Consider the following 15,967-nt stretch of genomic DNA (forward strand, 5'->3'; position numbering starts at 1 on the left):
ACATTTTGATCAAATTGGCTTTTCTTTTGTGCAAGGTACAACAGAAAGCTCTCCCCAGATAACAGTTATCACAATGATGATGATAACACCATAAGGTAAATTCTGCCCATTTCATGAATGAGCCCAATCTTTATTTTTCTTCATCACAAAAGTCATCCCACATTTGTTGTACACATTGTTGGTTGCTGTGTTACGGGACATATCACCAGGTATCAGATGCTTTACTCTTGCAGAAGCACTTCTAATGGAGATGGAAGCTTCTGTTGGCTGAATTTTAGAACAACAGCAAAAAATAATAATACAAAACAAAAATATCATCTTCAGCTGCATAGCAAATATGGATCAAAAATTTAACACTGTATCAGATCACAAGCGTAAATATACCTCACCATAAATAAAATTCATTGTACAAAATAACTCAAGCAGCTTTTCATACAAATATGGTACATTTGACAACAGTTTTTGAGAATATTTTCTTGGTTTTTTACACCTTTGATTATTTTCTCTTTTGTTCTCCAATACACATGAACCCACTGGACTGGAGTAATGCAGGAGGAAAAGGACTAATGTGGTTCAGTGCTACTAAGTGCTGTCAGAATTTAAAAGGAAAACCACTGAAGTGCTGAATTTCATCTAGTTTGCTTCCCCATTCTATTGTAGCATTGCAAGTCAAGTGTAGCATCATCCCAGAAAAGCATGTGCACTGCCAACAGTCACATTTCATAATGGCAAAGCCAGAGGGAACATTAAAATAACCCAGTCTGACTTCATGCATGACACAGGCCATCCTTTCTCCTCCCTGTAATTCCTGTTTGGAGCCAACAGCTTGACTTTGGAGTAGACATTCCAAGTGGTGGCTGGTGAGTGCTGGGCAGTTGCAGACTACTTTAGCATAAGCAGGAAAAGATAGGTAATAAAAAGCAATTCCATTGTCAGTGGACCTGGGAGGGTTCAGACAGGGGTCAACATTTCCCTAAGAAAACAACATTAGAAGTCTGCTGATTATAAAAGACTGAAAAATACAGGACTGAAGCACAACTGCAAGGAAGACTCCCAAACTTGGCAGAAAGTCTGCAAGTGTGAGGAATATCCCTGAACCCCTGGCAATCTGTTACTATTTAGCCCTACTCTTACAAATCTGCTCCCTAATTCCATTAACAATTATGACATTTAAAAAAGCACGGGAGGAAAAAAAATCCATTTTCATGGAGTTGTTTAAAGACCTAAGCCTGGACCTTTCTCATTTACAGACAAAGAGGGTGAGAAAACTGAAGCTATGGAGTATCTGAATCCTTGAGATAATCAAAGGACAGTAACATCAAATCTCAGAAATTAAGACTGTGATTATTACTAGCTGATATCTCATACTACTTGAGCAACAAGCAAAAGATCTGCATACACTCTACAGTCAAAACACTTTACATTTTGTTCATGCACTTTGACATTTTGCTCAAAACATTTAATCCCTTGGAATCTGGAGGGATTTGACATTTTTGCTAGCAAATCTGAGGGCAACAAATAGATTTCAACTACCTGTTCTTTCAAGTACAGCCTGTACAAGTACAACAAACTTCCAGTGCAAGTGTGTTTTGCAGGCTTGCAGGGAATTATGGCAAAACTACAGGAAAAGAATGCAAACAGATTTACAGATTATTAGGTGAAATATCTCATGACTCACTCCAGACCTAAACTGATGAAAAGAGGGATTTAAATTCACCTTACTACATCCCATTTTTGTCTAGGTAGCTGAGACTGAGCCATTTGGTACAGTTCATTCTTTTGTAGCAACTTCTGGTACATGCTGGTTTCCAAGAAGACTCCAGCATTCCATAGCTTGTCAGATGTAATAGGACACTTAATTTGTGCTGTGCCTAGAGGTGGCTCTGAAAGCCAGACAGGGACTTGTGCCAACTTTTCAGCAAGACTTTCATACCAAAATAACAAGCACTTGCTATTTAGGTCAGGAAAAATAGGATCTTGGCCGGATCTATCTTCCTCGCATCTTGTTTTCCACAAAAAATAAAGTTCTTGATTCTTCTCTTCCTTTTAAAAATATATAACTCTAGATTCCCTCACTCCAGTAGTGTAGAAGTGTTGGATCATGATGGAATGGCAGAACTGACATCCTTAGAGGAAGAGTAAGTAGAGAGCAAGCCCCAGAAGCTCTTGTGCTGCTCTTCCTCATGACACAGAGGAAAGAACTCGCCTTGCTGGGCTGGCTCCTTCCCTGCCACTCCAAGATTTCAGCCAGACTTCCTGAGATTTCATTTTACTTTCAGGTTACTGTGCTGCACAATTTCCTCCCTGCAGCTGAAAAGGCCTGTCTCAGTAACAAAATGAAACTCAAGGCGTGAAAATGCCCAGCACTTGTCACGTGCGGGGTATTGATTATTGATTATCAAGGGAGTAGGTGATGAGAGTCTGGGAGCACAAGTTCATGCCACACACCAAGATCTCCTCTTGCCAGCAGTAGTGTGCTGGCTATTGTTTCTGAAGACAAAAACTCCAGCTCAGATATTTCTACTAATTAATTATATGCTCCCTCTGAGAGAATAAATGCCCAGGCTCTGCCTTTTTAACATCTGTAACAGCATGCAGTTTACAAAGCATAATGAAATGCATGGAACAAATATATATTATCACATCTGGATACAGCAATTTTTGCTGTGGCCAGGCTAGAGCTGAGGAAACACTGCCAGTTGTGAGGCTGGCATCATTTTCTCTTGGAGCACATGGTTTGATCTCCTTTCACATCAAGCACTGGCTTTTGTATCACTCCAATGACTCTGCTGAGGGTTAGAAGCAGGTTAGACCAGGAGTTATGAAATCCTCCTTGAAGTTCCACCTGAATCTGTTCTCAATATCCAGGGATCTTAGATTAGCTGAGTGGGAAAAGGCAACAGACTCCAGTGTTCTCTCTAACATGTCTGAACTTGGAAAATTCTGGGTATTTTTTAAAACTTATCCTATATTTTACCTTTCCTAAACAATCACATGATTTCTGAGTTATGGGAAATTTCCTAAGCCCTGCTGGTAGTCACCATTCTCTGGAGAAAGGCATTTGTTTGCTGTGCCACTAGGAATTTGTCTAAACCAAGGGAAAATAGCATCCCAGAACACACACAGTACACACCCTGCGCTCACCCTTGGCTGAAGAACAAAGATCCCACATGTTCAAGGTAACTATACCTGCATCCTGTCAGCACCAGTGATTATTTCCACCCAAATTAATATGTTTGAGAGCACATTCACATGAATGCAGCCTCTTCTGTAGTCCACAGGAAATCTGGTTTATTGGAAAATAAACCAGACACATGGAAGGGGACATGTCTTCAGGGGAGAACTTCTGCTTAAAAATAAGTGGACGTCCCATAGCATGGAAAAAGCCAGGCTGTTTTCTGTTTCCCCAGCTCTCTGAAGTGCTGAGGAGTTATCTGGTGACTGCCTCATTGCTATCCTCAAGCCCACATGCCAAAGCTCATGAAAACAACTGCTGGAAAGGCCAAGGACAAGCAGAGAGCACAAAGCTGGACGAGACATCCATCCACAACCAGTCTGGCGGGGCTCCTCTGCACCCAGCACTTGCTCCTCAGGGCACTGCCATGGGTGACATCCTGCCTTCATCCCTTCTTCCCCTCAAAGAGTGGATCAGGGACTTGTCTTCAGCCCCTCCTGCTCCTTGGCTGGTGGCACATGTCACAGGGGTGTTGATTTGTCCCACTGTTTCTGCAGTGGGAGCGGGTTCCTGGCGCTGTGGGAGCGTGGAGCTCTCCCACCTGAGGCTGCAGTATGGCTTCAGAGAGATGTGTGGACTGGGTGAATCACAGGGAAAACTGGACCACTTCATGGAAGAAAAGCACATTTTGCCCACCCACCCCCACCCCCCCTCAAGTCCGAAAGCTACGAGTAAAACCGATCACAGGGATGGTACAGAGGAACATGCACTCCAGCGGGGCGAGGGGACGGTGTGTCCTCGTGTGGAGAGGCAGACCCAGCCTCACTCCCTTGGCAGGCCTCACACCACCGAGTTTACCCCTCCCAGCTGGTCTGGGTTCAGTCCCTGCTCCCTTCCCACCCCGTGCAGGGTCCGTGTCCACACTAGCAGGTGGTGGCCAGCGACTGGTGGATGGGGGGCTGGAAGCAGCGCACGTGCTCCACCGTGGAACTGTCTGTTTCCACCGACTTCATGTACTTGTTCAGGATGGCAAAGATCTCGTTGTTCAGGATCTGATACTTCCTGATCCTGTCCGCCATCTTCTTCAAGGGCTGGAGGGGTGGTGAGGGAGAGAAACAGCACATGAAGGGTCTTATGTCATCTGACCAGCTAGGAAGTAGCAGCACCTGTGCCCTGCTGCTGGAAAGCTCTGCTAAGGCAAAGCAGCTCTAACACATGTTCCTGTTCCACTTAGCACCTCGCAGGAACCCGGTGACTCGCTTCATTATTGAGTTTGATGACTCAAGACAGAGCATTAACAGGATCACAGAGTGGTCCTCAGTTAACCGCTCCAAAGTCTAGGCTCCCAGCTGCTTATTGATAAAGCCAGCGAGATCACAGGATGGTTGCTGGAAATACCAGCTCCTCAGGTCCAGCTTCCCAACCCCAGGAAGAAGGGAAAAGCTTTGGGAGAAAAAAGATTTGATTTTCAAGCCAATTAAAATCTTGGCCTCTCTGCTGAGACTGCAGATGGAAACCTTGCAGCAAGGGCAGCCAGTAGGAATAAGCTTAACACCAGGCTTTGTTGTAATTGATGAGTTTGGACAAAGCAGGATAGAAAATAGAAAGAAGTGTGCTGGTTTGGGTCCTTTGAGACCTCACCCTTCAACTTACCACGTTTTTTATGATTTCATCTTTCCCATCCTGCCTCTGCACCTTCAGCAGGTGGTAGCAGAAGTCGAAGAGGTCAAAGCGCCGCTGCTGTCCAAGGAGAACAATGATAGAGCAACCTGCCCAGTTCAGACCATCTCCAAAGCACTGCCTGGAGGGAGGAGCAGGGTGATGGGTGGGGAGACATGACAGGACAAGAGTTAGGCAAGAGAAGCACCACGGCACCAGGAACTTTCTTGGGTGAATTCCTAGGGAAATCGGGTTCAGTCCTGAGTATACACCTAGAGAAAATGAACCCAGAAGGAGAGAATACAGAATTACACTCAGGCCAGGCTGTGTAGGATGAACCATGGGGTAAGATGGGTGAGGACATAGTACTCATAGATGGGTTGTTGGCCCTGTCACCTTGGGCATTTCCCTTTACTGTGCTCTTTCCTCCAGCTGTTCCAACACAAAGCTGAGCAAACCAAGGACCCACATTGCCCCTGCACCTCCCCAGAGGCTCTCTCTGCAGCTGAGGGCACTGGGGGGCTGGCTGGGGACACTCACTCTGCCGTGAACTCGTTGGTGCCCACGGGGATGCAGTACACGAACTGCATGGCGCTCCAGAGCCGGTGGAACTCCACGCACTCGTCCACGTGCATGACGCCGTTGGTGGGCGGCGGCCCGCGCCAGATGGGGTCCTGCAGGTAGCTGCGGATGCGCGTCAGGATCACCTCGAACATGGAGAGCCCGCAGCACAGCCGCTCCTTGGTCAGCAGGTCCCCCTCCCGGGCGATGGCTATTTGCTGAGGGACAGCCACAGGGACACAAGTGAGGATGTGACCCACGCCCGCCGGGTTTAACGCTGCCTGGTCAGTCCCCGGAGGTCCAACCTTACCTCTGATGGCTGCTCCCATGGCACTGCCCACCAGGGAAGGATCCCCCATCCCTCACACAGGAGGATTAATGTGGTGCTCTGTCACAGATATGTTTTATGAAAAATCCTTTGCTTAGGATTTCTTTTCTCCTGAGAAGCTGAGGCCTCAGGAGCAAAATGTAAACAATGATTATCTGCTGCTGTGGAATGCAACAGGTGGAATTGTGATTGGTCTCATGTGGTTGTTTCTAATTAATGGCCAATCACAATCCAGCTGTCTCAGACTGTCTCAGTCAGTCACAAGCCTTTGTTATCATTCTTTTTCTAGTCTTAGCTAGCCTTCTGATGAAATCCTTTCTTCTATTCTTTTAGCATAATTTTAATATAATATATATCATAAAATCATAAATCAGGCCTTCTGAAATATGGAGTCAACATTCTCATTTCTTCCCTCATCCTGGGACCCCTGCAAACACCACCTCAGCGCTCTGCTCTATTTCACTGACCTCAGAATCTTTTGGAGGAACTATGTACGTCAGAACACCAGAGCTGAAGGCAAAGCTCTGACCAGAAATACTGATCCTTAATTTTGCTAGCGTGCTGCTCTGCCCTGTTAGTGCTACTCAGCGCTTCGTTTCAAGATTTCCATTTCATGATTCATTTAATGGGTTTCATCTCATGATTTCTGCAGATTATGAAGATAAAACAGGAGGGAACAGGGACATTTTGCTTCCCAGGGCATTGCCATCATCTCTTCAAAATGCAGATAGCCTATGGCTTTCTTGATTTCTTTTGTAGTTAGGGTTAAAAAGCTCTGAGGAAGATGAGAAGCCACTGCAAACTTGATACTGAAAAACTTGTGGTTTATAAGAAAGCCAAATATTTTTTTCCCAGATGTGGAAGCTTTACATGCGTGGACAATTTCTGTGACATCCCCGCTCAGATTTAGATATACAAATTTGGAATGGCTCCACTGGATTAAGTTACTTTGGCTTTTACGCTAGAGGCAAGTTAAAAGAGAATTAACTTCATTTCAGCCCCACTGCTCCCCAAGAGGACAAAAATAAAAAAAAAAAGGGTGGGGATTTAAAACAAGCAAGCGGGGCCTTCCCCCAAGCTGAGTGGTGCAAGCATGGGGGTCTCCCATTGCCCTGGTATCCTCTCAGCTGCCCCATTTCCTGCTGTACCAGTGGCAGGACTGACTTCTCTTTGCAGTGCTGCCAAAACTAACCCATGAAATGGGAGCTGGGTGCTGTCAGAGCCGTGCCTGTGGCTGTGGGAGGCTCTGGCTCTGCCGTGCTCACCTTGGCAGAGGAGTGGCTGCACAGGCAGAGCCCTTCATCCCTCCACATTCTAGAACAGGCACATAGAGCAAGTGTGACATTGACTGAGACCTTGCCTGTCCCAGAGGACTTCCTGGAGCTTTAAGCCATTTTTAAGCATTTTCTCCATTTGCAGCTGTCCCTGCAATGCCTATAAAAATGTTATCCCAATCAGTCACAATGGGGACTCACAGCAGCTGGGACAAAGGGCAGGCACAGGTCCTGGCCAGACATTAAGAACATGAATTATGCTTGGTTTACTTGGGTCATCTTCAGTACACTCTGAAAAATGCATGAATGTGCCTGCACATCCCCATTCCTGATTATCAATTTATGCTGGCAGTAACCTCAAGCATTTTTAGTTTGGCTGCTCTTGAAATTAGAAGTGTTTCAATTCTTGCTTGTGCCACAATTTCAAGGATGTTCTGGGGACCCCAGCTCAATTAGTGTTCAACTAATAGCAAATATCAAGGGAAAGCTGTCATCATGTGCAGAGGCCACATCTGGTCTGGGATCTCTTGATCTGTTAAAAGCAGGAATGGCATCACTGATTGCACAGCACACACCTGCCTGTGTTTGCTTGGCAAGTAAAGCAAAGATTTATTTAATCCAGGTTTTTAGCTAAAGGCTGTACAGTGTCCCTCTCCTCACCTGCTCCCAGCTCTTATGGGCACAGGCCTGCACACACTGGTCTATCATGGCAAAATGAGGGCACAGCAGAAACAAAGCCTTTCCAAATGTAAATCAGGTGTTAGCATTACTGTTTGCTAAAACATAGTGATAAAAGGGACACTTTTGAGAACAAACCTCTCCAGTGATCTTAGTACACGATTTCTGAAGAGATCTCAATTTAGAACGGGATGCATCTGCTTTCAGTGTAGGTATGTAGGTAGTGCCACTCAGTTATACACATTCACAGACAGAATTTAATTCTAAGACTCATCACAGTCTTTGATACAGGACTACCATCCTAGGGGAGACATCCTAACTCAGGCAAAGCAGCTGGAGAGCTGTTGGTGCTCTGTTCAGAGCTGCCTCACAGTCTGGGGTCCCAGCGATTTCTAAGATCAGGAGAGGAAGGATGCTCTCAAGGTAAATTGCTACAGGATGCCACTGTGCTGACTCAATTATCCCTTCTGTCTTCAGAAACAAATGCTCTGATTATTTCCAGGGAAGAAACCAGACTGACCAAGCACTTTTGAAAACCTCTTACTAAATACCTTTATGGTCAGCATTAAAAGGGAGAGCATTCCTTTAATGAACCACTTTGACCCCCCTAGTTCTTTATAAATGGTCCATCAAACAGCTGCTTCTGGATTTCCAATGCAAAGTAATTATTTACAACAATCATTGGCAGTTTTCCTGCCATTACACAAATCCAGTTTTGATTTTCCAGTTTTTGAACCTCTTTTACAGCCTGTTTACTGGGGAACTTGCCAGAACCCTACCCAAAACCTGCAAAAATCCACAGATCCCCACTATAATAACATGCATGGGGCCACCTTTTGGGAGAGGCTTCGAGCAGGCAATGTCAGCTTAGATTCTGGACAATTGTTACAAGGCATTTATGCATTCTGTAGGAAAAAATCCTGTATGGCCTGTGTCCAAAACTGCATTTCCAAAATGCATGTCCAAAACTGCATAAAAGGAGCAAGCTTAGAAGCTATGGAGGCACCTATAGAAAGCAAATCTTGTGTTCATTTACATTTGAGCTCAAAAAAAAAAGAAATCTGGTACCCAACTGTACCTGTGTGATGAATATGGGAACAGTTTACAGAAAAATAACTTTTTAGTGGGACATGAAATATCTTTTGTTTTCATCACCATTATAACTACAGCAGAGATAAGCAACAAGTGGACTCTAGTAGCAGAATTCAATGATGATTTTGCATGGAAAGGAGAGATAGAAAGACCAACACAAAGACACGAAAACACAGAGGTGAATTGTTTTTCTTGAGTGTCTCCTTTAAAAGGAAGTGTCTACAGAGTAAGATAAAGTCCTCAGTTATCCAGCCAATTTCTCTACTTCAGATGATTTCCAATGATGCAAAGTTCAAAATGTCCTTGATCCATGAGAAAAAAAATACAGGAAAAAAATATCAACCACTTTCTGCCTGCCATAGATCTGTCACCTCCTACACCAGCTGAGTGTTCTCTCCACTCCCTCATCAGTACATTACTGGAAAAGGGTGTTGATTCATTTGATACTTGAAAGATTTTTATCCCATCACCCCCAAGTAAATGGGCACTTGAAGTTTGATAATTTCTATCAATGGAGCTCAAATTTTGCCCACCGCACTGATCAGTCTAGGGAGATATTTTAAACAGTACTGAGTTTCTGCACAAGAGATCTTTCCCAAGCTGAGACCCACATCAAGAAGATTCTTAAATGGAGCCGTAAATTTTAAGCATGTGCTGAAGCTCTAAGCATGTGCTAGGAGGGAAACCATTCTCAGATGAATTCCTTGACAGGGATGAGCTTAAATGGACCCCACTGCAGTCCTAAAACGGGATCCCCAAAAGTGATGGCAATTGATTGTTAGGACAGCTCTACAAAGATTCTCCTCAAACCACTCCAGCAATTCTTTTTGAAGTGGAGATGAAGAGGTTTTTGGAGTTGTTCTGATTCAGAACCGGCTACTAGTACACTTGCCTTACAGCTCCCTGCCAGCTCTCCTGACTGGAGGCAGCAACACACAAATTGTGTGTGGTTCCTGGACCCACTCACGAATTTCCCTTCAGAGTGTTTGCTTGGGCAAGGATTCGATTTGCTCGTCCAATTGATGTTTTGTGGGAAAAACCAATCAATCAATAAAAAAAAAAAAGATCACTTTTCCCAAGGCCAAGCAGGCCATGTGGGGACTGCTACGAGTTTCCAACAGCCATCCCTTCCAATGCAATCCTTACCTGCGGAGTGCCCAGCCTCTCTATTAGGGGAACCAGGTGGAGTGGGGCATACTTGGCTTCGAGACGCTTCATGCGCACCTCCAAGCGTTCTCCTTCTGTCAAGCGAGCAGCAAACAGTGAAATGAGAGGAGGAAGTGGAGACCCGCCAGAGTTTGCTCAGAGCTGCCCCCCACAACCATCCGAGGAGACTGTGGGATCAGGGAGCCAAACCACAGCAATGAGGGGCCAGTGATGCACGCGAGGGAGGGATGGGCAGTGCAGTCTCAGCAGCAGCTTTATCACACATGTCCAAAGCACGGCCCTGCTCCCGAGCACTCCTGTTGAGATGGACATTTCATGCTGCCACTCTCCAAAGAGGCTGTGAAATGGCTTCCAAACCTCAAGGGAACCCCCGAGCTGACTGAGGTATCAGGTTGTAACTATGCTACAGGTGATGCACCCCTGGCTTTTGTTTGCACCTGATGTTTGGCTGTATCCACTGATCTGTTTGGAGGGGGAAGCAGGGTCAGAGCTAATCCTCAGCAGAGATGGGAGAGAAAACAGCCTCTGGGCAGACACCTCTGAGTCTGCCCACTGCTTCCCTCTCAGCTTCTTACCTTTGATGTAGACCCTGGGCAAAATATTTTGGAAGGGAGCAGCATGCAGCAAATCACAAACTTCTTCCTGGGACTGAGGCAGGAAGAAAGAAAGATAAAGTAAGTTATAAAATACCTATGGGGGAGAGTGAATGGCTCAGGGGCCTGGGCAACACTACAACAGTTTACACCTACAGCACCTATTCAGATCCAACCCAGCTCAGCAGTAACTCCAGTGTTTGAACTGAAATGATCTAAAATTGGAAGTAACACTTCAGCTTCAGTCAGGAAGTTTCCCTAACTCAAGTTAAGTTACTTCCTGCCCGTATAAGGTTAGACCTTTACACTGATTTTCTGTCCTACTAACTAGCCCTGAAAGTAAGAGGGGATAAAGAATATGGAAGTTTCCATTTCATCTTGCCCTGAATGAATTCCTGCAGCCTGTTCTTTAAGAGAGTGCCCAGGTGGAAATTACCCTTTAGCTTACTTATTTTAGGAAGTGTACATTCAGAAAAATATACTGCCATGTGGCTCTTCTGCAAATAGGCACATCATAACTGCTCTGAAATTATTTGGTTGTTGGTGTGGTGTTCTCAGCCAGGCACCAAGAAGAATAAAACAGAAGTCCAGAGAGGAATAACACCATGAGATGCCACCTTAGGGGATGCAAGCCAATGCACTTGAGAAAAAAATAATCCCAAACACAGATGCACAAGGAGGAGAAACCTAGAAAAAGGCAGGTGGAGACTGAGGAGCGATGGCCGACAGTACATTGTACACGAGTCTGCAATGGGAAACAGCAGCGAGGAAACCAAAGCTGTTCAACACAGAGGCATCGTGTCACGACAAGGCACCAGCCTGCTCCTGCCAAAGCCTGCTCCCAGGCCATGCTTTCAGTTCTGAGCTCACTGGAGAGATGGGGACACACTCGGAAGCAGATCATGAGAGCGCAGCAGGAGGAACCCGGGCCCGCATGGAATGGCTGGGCTGGGCCTGTTGGGATGCAGGGGTGCACAGCACCCTCCCAGCCAGCAGGACAGAGGAGCATGGAGCTGCAGGAGGCTGCACTGGCGCATGGATGCTGGGATGAGAGCAAGTTTGTGGGAGTGCAGTTTGTGACACAGTGCTGGAGGGACAGGAACAGTCTGGGCCCCTCCACGGGCACAGAGGTGCTGATGCTAACGGAGTGGGCCTGCCACCTTGGCCATTTTGTTTGCAAAACACTGTTTCATTCCTAGGTGAATGTTCTTCCACTGCTGTTTTCCTCTAATACAGTGAGCATTTTCAGCCATTTGCAGCCTGCATTCACCTCATATCTGTCCCAAAATGAGTCGTGTTATTAACAGACCTCTTCCCCAAGGCCCATTAACCGAGAGCACAAACTCTGCTTAGAAATTTAATACCAAGCAACCTCACATTCCTCAAACTTAAACAATAAAAAGGGGGTAAAATGCAGCAGACTGGACATCTGCATCAGAGCCATTTTTGCCAGCAAATAACACCAGCCTTAGATCACTCAGACAGCTCTGAAGGTAATTGCAGTATAAAAGCAATTCCTCCTGCTGCACAAGAGCTCCATTAGAGGGAAAATCTTGTTCTGTGATGGCTCTGTGCATCTGACATCCTCCAGCAAGTGGGAACCAGTGCCCACTGCATGCAAAATGTTTGTATTCCAAGCCTGTTACTGCAAGGAAAAACAGAGGATCCAAGAGGGAGAGACTTTGTCTGGCATAGAAAGTAGCAGATGTGGACTTTGGTGGGCAGCCTTCCTTAAAGGAACCCCAAATTCCCATCATCTTTATTTTCTGCTATTCTAAAATGCCAGTACACTGCTGATGTACAGTTCTTGGGACTGAAGGAACATTTCTGCATTGAAATGAAGGATTTCTAAAGAAACCACCATGTCCCTTGAGTGTCCCAATAAAGATGTGACAGGAAAGGCAAATGCAGTACATCCAGCAGAAAACCCAACACTTTTGGGAACAGCAGGAAGCACTGACAAAGCCACAAAAAGAACAGAAACTGCCAGAGTAAAGTTGGCAACTCTGGTCATTCTATAAAATTCTCTAACAGCCAAGCTGCTGGGTGATACACATCTCTTGTATTCATCTTATGCAACCACTGCTCACTGAATGTGTTTGGTACACTACACCAAGAATTAAAAGTCTCTAGATCTGGAGTTAAAATGCAAAGGCAAGGGCAGAAATATCCATTTTGAGGACATGCAGAGACTTTTAGTTTTCTCTGTGCTCTATGGCCAGATAAAACTTGGAATATTTGAACTTTATTAAGGCTTTGCTCTGAACAAAACTCCTGGTTTTGCTTGGAAATTCTGTCTTATGCTAGGGAAGCAATTTTGAAATATTTCTGGAAAAACTGAAACAACCCTGCCCAAACCATTATGATACAGTATGTCCATTTAATGTACAGTTCTGTTGTTGAGCACTCCTCAGTTGGCTCTGGGCTAAATTATGAGATAAATTCATTGCTTGGTAAATTTGTTATGTGAAAAACTAGGAGCTAAAAAGATGAATGGCACTCAGCCACAGCCTTTGCCCCACACAATTAAGGGTATCACATGAGCTGAGAGACTTGTGCACGTTTAAAACTCCAGTGCAGGGGGCAATACCAAGTTGTTACTCCAGCAAATTTTCAGTGAAGATGTCCTAGGACATATATAATCGTCATATTTCCTTCCTGCTGGACTGCTTTATCCATTCCACCATTACAATCAACCAGGCTGTTTCCATTGCACTGGCACCCCAAAAGAGCAGAGGGGTCAAATCTACTTCTCACTGTACAAATATGCATATAAAAAAGTATTGATCCCTGCCCCAGAGAGCTCACAATCTAGAAGTTAGCTCCAGTTTTATTTCTAAGCAGGACAAACAAGGGGCAGCTTTAGGTCCAATAATGTTCCAGTATTCAGATTCAGCCATGCCAGAGGCCTGACCCAGTGCCAACGCACACCATCCCCATGGTCATGCCCAAGACTCCAATAACACAGCCCCAGAGAGACCCTGAGAACATGAGAAGCTGGAAAGTAACACTTCTGAAACTCTTCTGCTGGAGAACCCACTTGCACTTCTACTCTTGAGCTGGAAATTTCGGGTACCACGTTGGTGTGGGGGTTTTGCCTTACCAAAGCCTGCTCGATAAGGAGGCAGAAGAGAATGGCATTGCCCACTTCTCTGAGGCTCTGGAACACATCAGTCTTCAGCTCTGCATACTCAATGATGTCCTTCAGCTGGTGGTGGAAAAACTCCAGGATTCCTTAAAAGAGAAGGAAGGACAGTCAGAAAGAGATTGGAATCACTTTCCGGTAATTTGGATGAAAAGATGATCAGTGTCTGGTATTCCCTTAATCACAAATTGCAGCTGCTAAATGGATACACAGAGACTGGCATTGGGAAGAACTAACAGGCAGTGTCTTATCCTGCTTTCAGTAAACCTTGGGAAATAGGGAGTAAGTAATTTAAACTCCCTGGATTTCTTCATCAGAGGAGGAAAGAGGTTCCAGGCTGTGATGGATGACTTGGTGCTGGCTCATGTACAGCAGCCACAGTTTTTGACTGCAGGCATGCTGCAAAAAAAATCTCTTCACCAGCTAAACAGAGCATTTAAAAATACCAGTGAACTCACAAAAGCTTACAGAATCCTGAAAATATAAGAGAGGCTACCAGAAGACATTCCCTTATCAGCCATCTATGTGCTCAAAAGGAAATTTCCAGCAGATTTCCTGGAAAGGTTTCCTATACCTGTTCTAGTGTTAACAGCAGAGCAGCTGTAAGTGTCCCAGCAAACCTGGCTGCAAGTGGCACTGGCAGGACAGGTGCCCAGCCTGGATTAACCATCAGTGTGGGCCTGAGTAAATGCTGCAGCAACACATGGCTGAGCTCCTGCTGAAGGATCCCACCAGCAGCACCCACCTGGAGAGCCATATTCATGTCTTGGCAAGCGGCAGATCTTGGGCATGACTTCAATCAGAGTCTTCACATACTGCAGGATGGTGCCTTGGAGCTGTTGGAGACAAAGAGAGGTTAAACTGGAATGCCAGGTCTCCTGGCACTGGTTTTGAAAGAGGCTGGTTGTGCATGGGTCCACATCTGACAGCACACGATGAAACTTCAGCTGGAGTCTGAGAAGAACTTGCTTAATTTGGATTTCACTCAAATATGAAATTCAGCCCAAGTGTATGGAGTCAGAGTGCTTTTCCCAAAGAATAAATCCCAGCTGCATGGATTTTCAACTTCAAAATACAGCTTGCTGTGTTTGTGTTGTTTGCAGCTGAAATCTAAGACAAGGCTCAGCTTAGATGCAGCTGGACTTGTGCTTCTAACCCAAAAAGCATTTCACCAGAGCTGCCAAAGGACTCACTCCCTAGCACAGGAAATGCTCCTTCCACCTGAGGAATGATCCCTGGATGCTCAAGAGTTTAATAAAGAATTTACATTCATGTAGAGCAAGTTTCTGCAGATCAGATGTTTTGGACACACAAGGATTAGAGCAGAGCTCACTGCTTAGCTTAAAGCCCTTGCTGTCATTTGGAGTTACACACCTGCACCCTGTGGATACATTACATGAGATAATGCACTAAATTCCATTTAGTCAACCGTAAAATCTTTGTGCTGAGTGCTGTCTGATCCTGCTGAGACACTCCACCATCCCACAGGAATCACTGGGATTCCTCATCACTGAAAACCAGCCCATGGCTCCAAGTGCTCCAGCATGGATCGAGAGACACGACAGTGCCCCGATGCCAACACCCCGATGCCAACGCCCACACTGCCTGCCCCCATCCAGCTTTGGGGTCTCTCCAGCACCAGGGCCAGGCTCAGAATTACCAGGCTCTTGACAATCTTCAGCAGCTCCTCCATGACCACAGCAATGCCCTGGTAGCCCAGGAGCCGACAGATGGTCTTGAAATGCGGCGGCCCCACGAAGTTGCGGTAGGAGCTGTAGATGTGGCTGTAGGCGATGTTGAGAGGCTGCAAATTGGAATTAGAGACAGTTACCTGTAATTCCTGACCAGACCTGTAATTCTCTTATCACAGTATTATGTACAAATTTTAAGGAGGAGGAGGAGGAATAATAATACCGATGGCCATTCCCACTTGAGCTTCTTGTAGGAGACAAGATTGCTTTTCTTATGTGCTCAGATATACTCTAACCTCAACACTGTCATGTCACAAGGTTTTATTACCCTCCTATGTAGCAACACCACTTTCATTTCCAAGGTAATTTACTCTCCCATACACTCCCAATCAAATATTTCAGTTCAGTGGCCCTTTGCCTCTTCAAAATCAAATTGTTCTCCACTAAAATGAAAAGTTTTACATACATTCAAGCAGAAAGATTTTTTTTCCCCCTATGAGCGCTTGCTTTAAATGAGGCATATTAAGAAAAGTAGGAACTGAAGCAACTGAGTTTAAGGGCAGATGGAAAAGACACAGAAAAGATCCTTTTTCCATCCTGCAAA

The 15,967-nt window shown here is 45.4% G+C and overlaps 1 protein-coding gene across 4 annotated transcripts in view; it reads right to left on the minus strand.

Moving 5' to 3' along the window:
• Positions 1-96: 96 nt before the first annotated feature.
• Positions 97-15,967, minus strand: part of CYFIP2 (cytoplasmic FMR1 interacting protein 2) — a 49,888-nt gene continuing 34,017 nt past the window's right edge. For 3 of the 4 annotated variants that reach the window (XM_064725193.1, XM_064725194.1, XM_064725192.1), the window contains exons 24-31: positions 15,333-15,476; positions 14,418-14,508; positions 13,631-13,761; positions 10,510-10,582; positions 9,914-10,008; positions 5,375-5,613; positions 4,829-4,976; positions 97-4,266 (exon numbers count right to left, since the gene is read on the minus strand). In XM_064725193.1, coding sequence (XP_064581263.1) covers positions 4,099-4,266; positions 4,829-4,976; positions 5,375-5,613; positions 9,914-10,008; positions 10,510-10,582; positions 13,631-13,761; positions 14,418-14,508; positions 15,333-15,476 — 1,089 coding nt within the window. In that variant the 3' untranslated portion in view covers positions 97-4,098. The remainder of the gene's footprint in view (positions 4,267-4,828; positions 4,977-5,374; positions 5,614-9,913; positions 10,009-10,509; positions 10,583-13,630; positions 13,762-14,417; positions 14,509-15,332; positions 15,477-15,967) is intronic. The other variant, XM_064725195.1, reaches the window with a different exon arrangement.

The sequence above is a fragment of the Zonotrichia leucophrys genome, chromosome 13 (assembly GCF_028769735.1).
Source record: "Zonotrichia leucophrys gambelii isolate GWCS_2022_RI chromosome 13, RI_Zleu_2.0, whole genome shotgun sequence".
In the NCBI taxonomy this organism is placed as follows: domain Eukaryota; kingdom Metazoa; phylum Chordata; class Aves; order Passeriformes; family Passerellidae; genus Zonotrichia; species Zonotrichia leucophrys.